At 43.7% G+C, this 14760-nt stretch overlaps 1 protein-coding gene across 1 annotated transcript in view; it reads left to right on the forward strand.

The window, feature by feature from the left end:
- Positions 1-14760, forward strand: part of DAGLA (diacylglycerol lipase alpha) — a 311785-nt gene that overhangs the window by 252556 nt on the left and 44469 nt on the right. Inside the window, 1 exon segment of the mRNA XM_030201172.1 lies at positions 3536-3732. Within this exon segment, the coding sequence (XP_030057032.1) occupies positions 3536-3732 (197 nt within the window).

The raw sequence follows: 14760 nt of genomic DNA on the forward strand, positions 1-14760 counted from the left end.
AGTGACCAAGACTATCTACTTGGCTACACCTATCACAGTCACTTTTATAGTGCTATTTATTTTATTTTATTTTGTTTACTTTATTTATTTCATACATTTGATATACCACAGAATTGAGCCTGGAAAGGCAACTAAGTGGTTTACACCATAATTAAAAAGCATTGAGACAGTGCTGACTAAATACTGTATAGAGTCTAAAAGAGAAAGAGCAAAGGGGAGAGGAGAAAAAATGGTAGAGAGGAAAATGAAAAAAAGAAAAGAAACGCGCTAGCTCTATCCTGGGGTTCTAGCAATGGCATTTTTCTGCCTAGCTTTGGTGAAGGCAGCTGAGGGTGGGCTTCAGGTCCCATCCACTCTCTTTAATGCCTACCATGCTATCCTGTATCTCAGCTCATACAACTGTCGTGTTTACAGCATCTGCTATCACTCTCACTTCTATATCATCTGTCCTTCCTTTTCCCCGAGGCACTGGACAACTCCAGTTCACTTTTCTTCATGGTCACTAACTGGTTAGTTGGTCTCACTTCTGCGGATCTTGATTGGTCCTTGTGGAGATTTGGCTGTTTGGTATGCCTTCTTTTCCATCACGAGGTGTGAGGCTTCACCACTTCATGGGGCCAGGGCCTGTGAAGTTGAGCGCTGGCAATTTATTCTGGGCCTTTTATGTCTGCGTGCTTGATTCACAGCTTCATGGCTGTATACGTCATTCCATGTCCATAATCTGTTCTCTAATCTTAGCCACCTTTTTTCTTGTCCTGATGTTGGCCCTGTCTGCACCTTCAGTGCTTCAGGGGGGAGTTGTGCTCTTGGCTTGTTAACATTGGGAAGCTTCTGGTTAATTACTACAGTTCACTCTTTCTTCTGGGTCACTCATGTCGTCAGTGCTATGTATTTCCTTCTTTTGATAAAGGACCTTAGGACTCTATTTGTTTCTGGAGCTCGTTTCCTTGCCTTCTTTACTATTTTCTCCCGCTGCTTTGCTACATCCCATTCATTCTGGATTGGTCTGGTATGGACCAAAAGGAAGGAAAAATTATGTCTTACCTGATAACTTTCTTTCCTTTAGGCCTACTAGACCAGTCCAGGAACCCTCCCTATCCAGTTTTATTTCTCCTTAAAGGAACTTCCTCCAACTTTTCATTTTCTGCACATGGATGTCTCCCATCTTGGTGTATATCAGTTGAGTTTAAGCCTCATTACTTGCTTATGCTGCTATAATCTGAGTGGCACATTGAGTCTAGTCTTTAAGTGTGATCAGCTGGAACACTTCTGCATTATTGTTTGGCTATGCGAAATACTGAGCATTCCAGGCTGCATGATACCCTTAAGAGGCAAAGTATTTGGAGCTACTTTTCTCTGTCTCCATCTATCCCATTTGTCTTGGACTAGTTTGGTAGGACTAAAGGAAAGACATAATTATTCCATATGCTCAACATCCACTTTTGGTTGCAAATGGTTCTACACAGATATAAAACCTATCTTGGATCCAATTTCTCCTTCGTAGGTAGCCAACTCTGGAATGCCCTCACAAGAACTGTCAGATCAGTCAGTGACTATCTACCCTTACGGATATCACTAAAAACCCATCTGTTCAAGCAAGCCTATCCTAATGACCCAAACTAATTCTAGCAATCCTACTACCCATCACATATCCAGGAGACGACAATGACCTTGGCTATCTTTCCAACCAAAATTCCATTTGCTTATCCTTTACCCATCCCCCCTCCTGCCTCTTCCCTTGTTCACACCTCTCCTACTCCTTCACCCCTCTCCCTCTTTACCTACCTATCACTTTTTTTATTCTGTTATATTTTATTTTATTTTCTCATCCTGTAATCTCCATTACTATGTAAGCTGCATTGAACCTGCTTTGAGTGGGAACGCGGGTACAAATGTAATAATAATAATAAGTAAATGTTTATTGCTGACAAACTAGGTTCCACACTCCAAAAGCAGAAAATTTAGTGTGACCTTCAGCGATACTACTACTACTTATCAATGACACTGTCGCTTCTCAACCACTAGGAGTGGCCTAATGGTTAGGGTGGTGGACTTTGGTCCTGGGGAACTGAGGAACTGAGTTTGATTCCCACTTCAGGCACAGGCAGCTCCTTGTGACTCTGGGCAAGTCACTTAACCCTCCATTGCCCCATGTAAGCCGCATTGAGCCTGCCATGAGTGGGAAAGCGCGGGGTACAAATGTAACAAAAAAAAAACCTACTACTACTACTTATCATTTCTATAGTGCTACAAGGCATACACAGCGCTGTACACCAAACACAAAAAGACAGTCCCTTCTCAAAGAGCTTACAATCTAGACAGGCAGACAGATAGAACAAATAAGGGTAAGGGAATAAAGAGGTGAGGATAAAAGGAGAGGGCAAGTGAGCAGTGATTAGGAGTCAAAATCAGTGTTAAAGAGGTGGGCTTTAAGTTTGGACTTGAAAACGGCCAAAGAGGGGGCTAGACGTACAGGCTCGGGAAGTTTATTCCAGGCGTGAGGTGCAGCAAGATAAAAGGAACGGAGTCTGGAAACTGATTGTTTCTCACTGTATTTTATTCAGCTTGATAACTAGGGAATTCCACATGTGAGTGTATGCTATTCTGCTTGTCCTCAGAGAAAACAAAGTTACTCACCTGTAACAGGTGTTCTCTGAGGACACCAGAACACACCTTCACACATACCTGCCACCTCCTCTAGGAGTTGTATTTTGTTAGCTATTGTATTACACTGGCTGTTCCTATGCAGTGGGTGGGAAGTTGCATGCGTGGTGGTACCTCCAAAAGCTTCTAAAAGAAGCTGGGAGATTGCTTTGCATCAGACTTCGTTGAATGACTTCACTCACATGTGAGAATGTGTATTTCTACCCTCGGAAAACATCTGCTACAGGTAAGTAACTTCACTTTACTGCTTCCCTAATTTTGAATTCTTACTGTTATATTAGAATTCTGATAGTATGATATTGATAGTGATATCTGAATCACTGCCCTAAATTCCACCCGTGGAGCCCCTGCAATGCAGGGGTGCACAGGAATTTCACGTTATAATCTATGTAAATGTATACAAATGGACTATATAATCTAGTTCATTTTTATTTTAAAAACATTTTCTGAGATAGATTGGAATTCTTCATGTCTCTCAAACCTGCTGCTAGTAAGAAGAATTGAAGACGTGGATAATTTCGTAATTTGTGTCCATGCTCCATAAGCTAGACAGAACTGGCACAGTTCTCAGCCCTGAAAAAGGCAAAAGAATTGGGTTCCACTCTTCTAGTGACACCTGCTAGCCTATTGGAAGAGCTCTAGTTAGAAAAGGCTGCTGCCATGGTGCTTGGCATTTAGGAAAGAGGAGAGTGGTAAATATGAGGAGATAATATTATAGCCTGTAAATTTTGCCTCTTTGTACTGATGATATACGTTCTAAGCCGTTGCTAGTCAGTGATGTCCAGAAATCCTAAAGAGAACATCATGATCTCCCTTAGTTGTGTGTTGGCTTTTTTCTTACCATAGCTGAATACGTTTTACTCCCCTACAGTGGCGGATTATCCTAGGTGGAACAAGATGCATCCCAAAATCTGAACTCCCTGATGAGACTGAGGGTATCACTCTGTCCAGTAACCGCCTGTGGACTCACCCCAGTGACCTAACTATTGCCCTGTCAGCCAGTACCCCCCTCTACCCACCTGGGCGCATCATCCACGTGGTGCACAACCACCCTGCTGAGCAATGCTGGTAGGTACCTTTACATGAGCGGATGAGCGCAGGTGCAGAACAACAGTATAAGAAAGGAGAAGGTTTGTACATATCTGGTACTGTTATCACATTTGTGGCTGGCTAAGCAGTAGTTTTTCCTCCAGGCGAGTAGGACTTGAAATATTGTAGAGAGAGAGTTCAGAAATAAAGAGATCTATATATCCAGAAATACCTTCTAACAAGATCCATGTTACCACCTTGTCTATGCTGTAGCACAGAATAATTGTATATAGAATTCAGTCAGTTAATGAGGAAACAAAAAATTGGTTAAGGTGCGCACTCCATATTTGTAATCATATGTTCATGTAAACAAAACTAATTTTTTTTATTTTCTGTGTACAAATGTGTTGGGGGGGGGGGGGGGGGCGAACAAAAGTACAGAAAGCTACTTCCTTATTGTCCATGCCAGATCATTCCAGATAAATGGGTTGTGCCCTCTGCCAGAAGATTGCAATAGAGAAAAACGCTCAAAACTGATTTCATTCGTTTTAGAGGGTCTGATGCTGTGCTTCAGCTACTCAATATCTTTGTCCAGCAGATGGTGTGAACATGTGGCCTGGTGCAGCAGCTGGGAGTATGCCACTCCCAGGAAGGCTTTAGGTCTATTGTCCCAGTGGAGTGTAGACCAAGTGTAGGGGCTGCTCCAGGCAACAGTCCTTTGGGGTTGGCTTCCTTTCCCCCTTAAGAACCATCTCACTTGGGTCTGAATTCTCATACCAGTGGGTTCAGCAACAAGTGATCCTAAAAGCACCTTTTCTCCTGTTCTTGGAGAATAATGGGGAGGCAGTGTATGGATAAAGTTTAGAAAAGATTTTAAGAAAAAGGAAATATAATTAAACTCTGGAATTCATTGCCAGTGGATGTGGTAAATAAGCCATTATTTATTTATTTATTTGTGCATTCTTGTATCCCACTGTTATCCAAAAACAGGTTTCAGTTCAAAGTGCCTTACAATTAAGATGGACAGGAAAATCCACTGCTTATTCCTGGGATAAGTTTCATAAAATCTGTTTTACTCTTTTGGGATCTTGCCAGGTACTTGTGATCTGGATTGGTCAGTGTTGAAACAGGATATTGGGCTTGACTGCTTATGTTTTTATGTTGTTAAAAGCTTTGCAAAGGTCCATCAAACTCAGTACCTTGTCTGAAGCACCTGGTGAATCCCAAAGATAGATCCAGTTCTCATAGCGTATTTCCAGGAATAAACAATGGCTCTTCACAGATCTACTTGGCTAATAATTTCTTATGGACTTTTCCACCAGGAACTTGGCCAAACCTATTTTGAACCCAACTATCTAGTTACCCTGACCTGTTCTCCGGCAGCAGCTTCAACAGCTTAATTATGTGTTGCATTAGTTTCATGAAGTGTTTGAAAAGTTGCACATCAGTTCCCTATTTAACCGATCCACCCTGCTTGAGACCTAGTCCTTAGTGGAGCACATGATCTGGTGCGGGAGGTAAAGGTGATGGGGCCGCTTGATAACAGTGATCATAATATGATCAGATTTGATATTAAGTTTGGAGTAAGTATAAACAGGAAATCCAATGCATTAGCGTCTAACTTTCAAAAAGGAGACTATGATAAATGAGAAGAACGGTGAAAAAAAAACTTAGAGGAGCAGCTGTGAGGGTCAAGAATTTACATCAGGCATGGATGCTGTTCAAAAATACCATCCTGGAAGCCCAGGCCACATATATTTTGTGTATTAAAAAAGGAGGACGGAAGACCAAACGACAGCCAGCATGGTTAAAAAGTGAAGTAAAGGAAGCTATTAGAGCTAAAAGAAAATCCTTCAGAAAATGGAAGAAGGAACTGACTGAAAGTAATAAACAGCATAAGAAATGTCAAGTTAATTGCAAAGTGCTGATAAGGAAGGCAAAGAGGGACTTTGAAAAAAGATTGCGTTGGAGGCAAAAACACATAGTAAAACTTTTTTTAGGTATATTAAAAGCAAGAAGCCAGCAAAGATTTGTTTGGACCGCTAGATGACCGAGGGGTAAAAGGGGGCACTCAGGGAAGACAAAGCCATAGTGGAGAGATTAAATGAATTCTTTGCTTCGGTCTTCACCGAGGAAGATTTGAGAGAAATGGTATTCAAAGCTGACGAGTCAGAGAAACGGAATGAAATCTCTATAAACCTAGAGGATGTAATGGGGCAATTTGACAATTAAAGAGTAGCAAATCTCCTGGCCTGGGCAGTATTCATCCCAGAGTACAGATAGAATTGAAAAATGAACTTGCGGAACTATATTAGTAATATATAATTTATCTTTAAAATCAAGTGTGGACTTGGGGGGAGAGAGGGGAAAGGAATGTATACAGGGTTTGGGAGGGTGAGGGGGGAGGTGGTTGTTACATTATAAACTGATGACGTTAGGCAGTGTTCTGGAATGTTGTTGTCACCTGATGTGAACGGTGTTGTGTACACGTGAGGAGCAATAATCGAACGCGAACGCCTATCTCCATGGGCATCTATGTCCGAAACGGTTACGTGAAGAGGCGGGACAGACCGTATTTTCGAAAAAATGGACGTTTTTCAGCTGGGCGTTTGTTTTTTTTTTTAGCGATAATGGAAACTAAAAACGCCCAGCTCAAAAACGTCCTAATCCGAGCCATTTGGTCGTGGGGAGGGGCCACGATTCGTAGTACACTCGCCCCCCTGACATGCCAGGACACCAACTAGGCACCCTAGAGGTTAGTGTGGTGGACTTCAGACAACGCTCCCACATGCATAGCTCCCTTACCACGGGTGGTGAGCATCCAACCCCCCTCCCCCAAACCCACTACCCACAAATGTACAACACTACCATAGCTCTTAGGGGTGAAGGGGGCACCTACATGTGGGTACAGTGGGTTTTGGAGGCTTCCCCATTTTCCAGCACAAGTGTTACAGGTAGGGGGGGGGGGGGGTGCCTGGGTCCACCTGGCTGAAGTGCACTGCGGTACCCACTAAAGTGCTCCAGGGACCTGCATACACGCATGCCTCTAGGACTTGTTGCTGCTATATAACATTGGCACACCAGTTGACACCTGAAGACTAATCTCTCCGAAAACGTCCTTTATTGGAATAAGCACGCTTACTCACAGTTAACTGCAGATCAGAGGTTGTGCCCCACTGGCAACGAGTCTCCCTGGTACTGAGATGAGCAGTAGGTCTGAGCTGGCAGAATGGTGTACAATGCCCTCTTTCAGCCACATTCAAGGTAAGAACTAAGTTCTGTAACGTGGCTAACACGTGAAAGGGATCTAAAACTGGCTTACAAAAAATGGCCACTACCTCATGGACTACCGGAAACAAAACAGGGCACACTCTGACCCAGTAAGCAGGGGGAAAAGCACCATGGGAGTAGAGCCTACAACTACCAACATCGTGAGCATTTGCCACAAGCTAGTGGAATCACGGAGCCCAATACCCTACACCCACCACAATGCATTGCTGATGTGACTCTGCAGTGCGCATAACAGAAAAGGTGTCACACTCACCCGAGAGCCACATCAGAACCAGGGAAAGGCTGTCAGAGGATAGAACACATTCTGCTGTCATGGAGGTGGGTACGGCATTTGAGGCTGGCATACAGGCTGGAAAAAAAGTTTTTAAAGTGGGGTCTTTTTGGTGGGAGGGGGTTAGTGACCACTGGGGGAGTCCGGGGAGGTCATCCCCGATTCCCTCCAGTAGTCATCTGGTCAGTTGGGGCACTTTTTTGGGACCTGTTCGTGAAAAAAAAGGGTCCAAAAAAAGTGACCCAAAATCGCGGTAAAAACGCCTTTTTTTCGATTATCAGCTAAAGACGCCCATCTCTCCTCGGCCGATAACCAACGCCCCAGTTCCGCCTTCACCACGCCTCCAACACGCCCCCGTCAACTTTACCCGTTTCTGCAACGGATTGCAGTTGGAAACGCCCAAAATCGGCTTTCGATTATACTGATTTGGGCGCCCACGGGAGAAAGACGCCCATCTCCCGATTTGGGTTGCAATATAGGCGTTTTTCTCTTTTGATTATAAGCAGGTTAGTCATCAATAAAATGTTGAAACATAAAATGAAGTGTGGTACCAGAAGATTAGAAAGTAGTCCATGTAAAGCTGATATTTAAAAAAGGTTCCAGAGGGGATCTAGGAAATTATAGACCCGTGAGCCTGACATCGGTGCCGGGCAAAATGGTAGAGACTATTATAAAGAACAAAATTACAGAGCATATTCAAAAGTATGGATTAATGAGACAAGCGAACATGGATTTAGTGAAGGGAAATCTTGCCTCACCAATCTATTACATTTCTTTGAAGGGGTGAACAGACATGTGGACACAAGGCAAGCCAGTGATATTGTGTATTTGGATTTTTCAAAAGTCATTTGACAAAGTACCCCATGAAAGACTCCAGAAGAAATTGGAGTGTCATGGGATAGGAGGTAGTGTCCTATTGTGGATTAAAAACTGGTTAAAGGATAGAAAACAGAGAGTAGGGTTAAATGGTCAGTATTCTCAATGGAGAAGGGTAGATAGTGGGGTTCCCCAGGGGTCTGTGCTGGGACCGCTGATTTTTAACATTTTTGTAAATGATCTAGAGATGGGAGTAACTAGTGAGGTAATTAAATTTGGTGATGACACAAAGTTATTCAAAGCTGTTAAATCACAAGAGGATTGTGAAAAATGGCAGATGACATTTAATGTGAGCAAGTGCAAAGTGATACATGTGGGAAAGAGGAACTCGAACTATAACTACGTAATGCAAGGTTCCATGTTAGGAGTCACCTACCAAGAAAGGGATCTCGGCATTGTTGATGATATGTTGGAATCCTCTGTTCAGTGTACTGCATCGGCTAAGAAAAGCAAATAGAATGTTAGGTATTATTAGAAAAGGAATGGAAAACAAAAATGAGGACGTTTTAATGCCTTTGTGTCGCTCCATGGTGTGACCGCACTTCAATATTGTGTTCAATTCTTGTCGCTGCATCTCAAAAAGATATAATGGAATTAGAAAAGGTACAGAGAAGGGTGACGAAAATGATAAAGGTAATGGAAAGATTTCCCTATTAGGAAAGGCTGAAGTGTCCAGGGCTCTTCAGCTTGGAGAAAAAATGGCTGAGGGGGAGATATGATAGAGGTCTATAAAATAATGAGTGGAGTGGAATTGGTAGACGAGAATCGTTTGTTTACTCTTTCCAAAAGTAGTAGGACTAGGGGGCATGCGTTGAAGCTACAAAGTAGTAAATTTAATACAAATCAGAGAAAATGTTTCATCACTCAACGTGTAATTAAACTCTGGAATTCGTTGCCAGAGAATGTGGTAAAGACGGTTAGCTGGTTTGAAAAAGATGGACGGCTTCCTAAAGGAAAAGTCCATAGACCATTATTAAATTGACGAGGAAAATCCACTGCTATTTCTAGGATAAGTAGCATAAAAGGTATTGAACGTTGTCGGATCTTGCTGTCACGTTTTCAAAGCAGAACCTGGGTTTGTGAGCCTTGGGCCACTGCCGAGAGCGGCAGCGGCAGGCAAAACAACCCCACACCAGAGACAAGGCAGAACTCTGGCAGGACAGCTAGAGTTCACCTGCACTTGACCACCATTCCCCAGGGGTTGAGCCCCCAGGTGCAGGTGGCCGGCAGGCTTACTGGACAGGGCAGGAAATGGAAACCCAACTAGGTGAACAGGGTAGGACTAAGGGTCAGAGGGGGAAGGAATATACATGGGCAGCAAGGCAGGAAACTGGCTAGGACTCACAGAAAGACAATACTACACTAGGCAGGAAATGGACAGGCTTAAGGGTCAGGACTGAAAGCTGCAAAGCAGCCACTAAGAAAGGAAACACAGACAGGTAAGAGACAGAACTGAGGGCAGCCACTAAACAAGAAACAAAGATAACCAAGAACTAGACCGAGAAATACAAGAAACAAGACTGGGAAACAAGCAATACAGTACAAGATAAACTACACAAAGACTAGACTAGAATCAGGCAAGAATCTCAGACAATAAACTGGACTAGGTAGAAGTGCACACCAGCATACCAGGGACCTTAGGCGATGCAAAGACAAACACAGAAGTTTCCAAATGGCTAATAAGCCCAGCAGCAGCTGAGATTCAGCTGCAGCAATCACCAGGCAGCTACGGGTGCTGTGCAGGCTCAAACAAGACAAGCAAGTCTGGCAGGCCAGAAGATCCGGACCTGGACTAGGCTGAAGTCTGGAATGGAAACAGCACACAGACAATCCAATGCAGCCACCAGGTGTGGCCACCAGAGGGCAAGAGGAACACAACCAAACATAGGCAGAAAGCATACTGAAGCACAGAGAGGCTTAACAAACACAGGTGCAGTATAAGGAGTAATCAGAGCCATGCTGGAAGCAGCCAGCACCAGAGACAGAACTAACTCAGAAAGACCAGACAGAAGCCAGCTTAGAAGCTGAAAGCCAGAATAAGGTAAGCTGGAGAGGGGTCATGACCACAGACGTGACAGTATTGCCCTCAAGGCTCCCGTGTCACTACTGGGAGCGTTCAGGTTTCCATGGGTAACAATGGTTGAAACCTACGGAGGGGCTTCAAGACAGGAACCATGGTTAGCTGGACTGGCATCCGCGTCTGGGCCGGACCTGGAACTTGGCGTAGACTCAGCATCTTGGCTGGAGCTGGAAATCAGAGTAACCTCAGCATCTTGGCTGGAACGGGAACTCGGAGTAGACTCCACATCTTGGCTGGAACTCGAACTCGGAGTGGACTCAGCATCATCTTGGCTGGAACTCAAACTTTGAGTGGACTCAGCATCATCTTGGCTGGAACTCAAACTCGGAGTAGACTCAGCATCATTTTGGCTGGAACTCAAACTCTGAGTGGACTCAGCATCATCTTGGCTGGAACTCAACTCGGAGTGGACTCAGCATCATTTTGGCTGGAACTGAAACCCAGAGTGGACTCAGTATCATCTTGGCTGGAACTCAAACTCGGAGTGGACTCAGCATCATTTTGGCTGGAACTCAAACTCGGACTCAGCATAATCTTGGCTGGAACTCAAACTCGGAGTGGACTCAGTATCATCTTGGCTGGAACTCAAACTCGGAGTGGACTTATTTATTTTTTAGAATTTATTAACTGCCTTTATGAAGGAACTACATGAGTACATAAGTGTTGCCATACTGGGACAGACCGAAGGTCCATCAAGCTCAGTATCCTGTTTCCAACAGTGGCCAATTCAGGTCACAAGTACCTGGCAAGATTGCCAACAGGTAATCCAAAGATTGCCAAAGGTAGGGGGCCGGGAGGGGGGTTGTCACCACGGACCACCAGGGATTGAAAGGAGAACGCTGGGAGGGGAGGAGTTGGGGTGGGCTGGAGGTCCACCGGACCTCCAACCCCCCCCACCCCCGTCGCTGGATGGGAGAGCGTTTGGCCGGAGGTGGCCACGATTTCTGGAGGTTTGGGAGGGCTGGAGACCCACCGGACCTGCAGATCCCCCCCCCCCCGGTCGCTGGGTGGGAGGGTGGGAGAGCGTTTGGCCGGAGGCGGCCACTTCACGATTTCTGGGGGTTTGGGGGTCTGGAGACCACCGGATCTCCAGCCCTCCCTGAGCATAGAGGGGGTGGGATCGTGGGGGGGACCGGAGGTCCACCGGGCCTCCAGCCCCCCCCCCCCCCCATCACTGGGTGGGAGGGTGGGAGAGGGTTTGGCTGGCGGCGGCGGCCACAACGTTTTCTGGGGGTTGGGGGGGGGGGGGCTGGAGACCCACCGGACCTCCAGCCCCCGTTGTTCGGGCCTCGGGGCAGACTGTTTGACAGGTTTGGGCTTTTGACAGCCCAGACCTGTCAAACAAGTGCGAGAGGATTGTGCTGAGCGCATGTTCAGGCACAATTTTCTCCCGCACTTCTACATGATAATCAAAGATAATAGCGCTGCTTAGATTTGCATGCATTATCTTTGATCATCGATGCAGAAAAACCCTGTGCTGTCCCAGCGCTATTTTTAGGGCGCTGTTTGGAACAGCATGGGGCTTTTGATCATGAGGGCATAAATGAACTGTGCACATAAATTCTGTTACCAATTAGTGCTCATTATTGCTTGTTGAATGCTGTTGAAAACTCTGATTGACTTGTTAAGCCAATTAAGTTGCATGCGTTATTATAGAAACTTGGATTTCAGCACAGAATGCTAGGTAAGTTATCTAGAATCCAGTGGTTAATGTTTAAATTAACACTGAATATTATCTGACACTGGCAGCTTTTGGGATATCAGAAAGTACACCTGCCTCGGATTCATCTCTTCATATAAAGTGGAAATGTTCTACACACACTTCACAACTTGAAAACTGCCATTTCCATTGGACTTTGTTGCGAAAACATTAGCCTGATGTGGTATTTTACAGAGTTCCACATAGAATAGGACATTGTCAGTGAGACTTTTGAGATAGGTAGGTCTGCCTGTTTTTCTTACGTAACACTCCAAAGGACTTGCAGGCTGCTGAGAAAAAAGTTGATAAACTTCAAATATATCAGAGATTTAATTGAAACTAGTCTTTTTAACAATTGTGTGTTCGAGATACAATAATGTACAAACTAGGAACAATAAGACTAATTCAGAATTAGTGTGCAAAATAGTGAGTGATAAGCTAATTCCCTTAGCACAGAAATATGGCTTTAAAAAACTGGGTAACAGAACTCTCTGTAGTGTAAATTGTTTATCATTTATTTTGCTTTAATATACTACTTTACTTGATCTGCACTGCACTGAGTTTGGGCATCCTGTTCTAGATAAAAGTCTATGTTTTTGAGCTTGGTGTTTGAATTTTCAGAAACATTTGAGAAGGTTCCTCGTGGGATAGGATGCCTTGCCTTTTTGGTACATTGGAAACTGGTAAAAGACAGGAAAACAGAATTGCACTAAATGGCCAATTATCCACATGGAAAAAATCAGTAGTGGAGTGTACAAAGGGTCCTATTTTGTTTAACATATTCATGGAGGAGAAACCAGGTTTTGCCTGTTCATTTTCTTTCATTGAGTCCCTATAGACCAGTCCTAATGCGTAGGTATACGCTGTCATGTCAGCAGATGGAGACCCAAAAACTACTGGTTCGTTGACTTAATTGTATAAAGGGTCCTGTGCAGTCCAGAACTAGCCAGTTTTTCTCTAACAAAGCACCCTCTGGGTAGGCACCCAGAGGGCATACTGTTGCAGAATTACTCCCTTAGATGGTAATTTTGTAAGGGTATGCCTAGTTTAAGAGGCAAAATATAAAATAGTGCCTAAGTGTGTGCCTATGTGTTTCTATAAAATACGTAAGTGGTAGAAATTGCACCAAACGTTGCCTAGCTCAGGCATTAACACCTGTTCAAGAGCAAACATAATTGTCCCTGTGTACATTATTTAAGTACACATTTAGATTAGCATATTTGTTTTATAATCTGTGCATATACTTGTGAACTTCATCCATACTCTGCCCTATATAAGGAATGGATCCTAAGGAGCTTAGCCGAGATTGGGTGGCAGAGCCAGCCGGTGGTGGGAGGCGAGGATAGTGTGGGCAGACTATACGGTCTGTGCCAGAGCAGAGGCGGGGCTGGTGGTTGGGAGGCGGGGATAGTGCTGGACAGACTTATACGGTCTGTGCCCTGAAGAGGACAGGTACAAATCAAAGTAGGGTATACACAAAAAGTAGCACATATGAGTTTGTCTTGTTGGGCAGACTGGATGGACCATGCAGGTCTTTTTCTGCCGTCATTTACTATGTTACTATGTATATAGGTCATCTTGTCTATGCACACGTTTTATGCCAGTTGGAATGTTATATATGTTTTTTTTGCATTTTAATTTGAAAGTTTAATATAGAAATATAAATACAAATAAGTACGAACAAGATTTTTTGGGAAGTTCTTTTGAAGCCTAAGATCAGAAAATGGTAGCACCACTTATTAGGTGCTTGGCTGGTTTTCTGAGGCTTTTTTTCTTTCCTTTTATAATCGTTTGTGGGGTTAAACACTTTTTTTTAATAGAGTGGGTACTTTTGTTTGTTTCATTGATTAACGCACACATTCCTCATTTTTTTTGGTTTTCATTATTTATAAAAATTGCTGCCATACAGTGGATGTGTGGTTGTAAATATTTTAGTATATCTGTTAGCTTGCCACGTGCCTTCTATTGAAGGGTATTGTGTGTAGATTTCACTGTATAGTGGATTTTATTGTTTACTTTGTTTATTTACCGTTTACTATATCACTTCCTCATAGATATCAGAGCAGTTTACATACAGTTGTAGTCACAATTAGAAAAGCAAAGAAAAGGGTCCAAAGATAAAGGTCCAGATTACAGAGTTCACAATGGAGCTGGTCAGCCTCCCATCCCCCCACCGCCATATTCTCCAAATGCAAGTAAGAAAAAGTACATTTAAGGATAGTTTAATTTTGAAAGTACTGTCTTTGGTCAAGATACTGTGCAAAGAATTTCATAAAGCAGATGCTAGAAAATAAAAAGCCGATTGGTGGGTACAGCAAAGCAGCATTTGCTGTAGTTGGAATCTACTCTAGTTTAGATATTGAGAGTGAAGGGCTCTTCCTGGAATATATTGTATTAATATACCTAGTAAGTACATTGAAAGACGGGACAGAATGCTCTATGTGTAATACTATATCTTTGGCAGAATAAGCAAACATGTCCAGAGTGATGGTACAGTGGTGGTTGTGGTCCTGTAGTCGACGGGGTTTATTGGGGTACCCTCTCAGAGAAAATGGTGCTGAGGCCAAAAATGTAAATTCATGAGATATAATTCTCAAATGTCTTCAAGGTTGCTAGTAGAGTGAATGACATACAGAGGCAGTGAGCCAATGATCTTTAACACAATTATGGGTTGAAAATGGAGATAGTCATGTTTGATACTCCGGGAATGCAATGCTACAGATATAAATAGCCCCCTCAATTGCTTTTCTCCCCCCCCCCCCCCCACCCCAACCATCCATTCCCATTGTTTGTTCTCTATTTTTTTTCATTGTCCATTCTAAACTGTTCTTTTTTTTTTTTCCCCTGTCC

Source organism: Microcaecilia unicolor, chromosome 4 (genome assembly GCF_901765095.1).
Source record: "Microcaecilia unicolor chromosome 4, aMicUni1.1, whole genome shotgun sequence".
Classification (NCBI taxonomy): domain Eukaryota; kingdom Metazoa; phylum Chordata; class Amphibia; order Gymnophiona; family Siphonopidae; genus Microcaecilia; species Microcaecilia unicolor.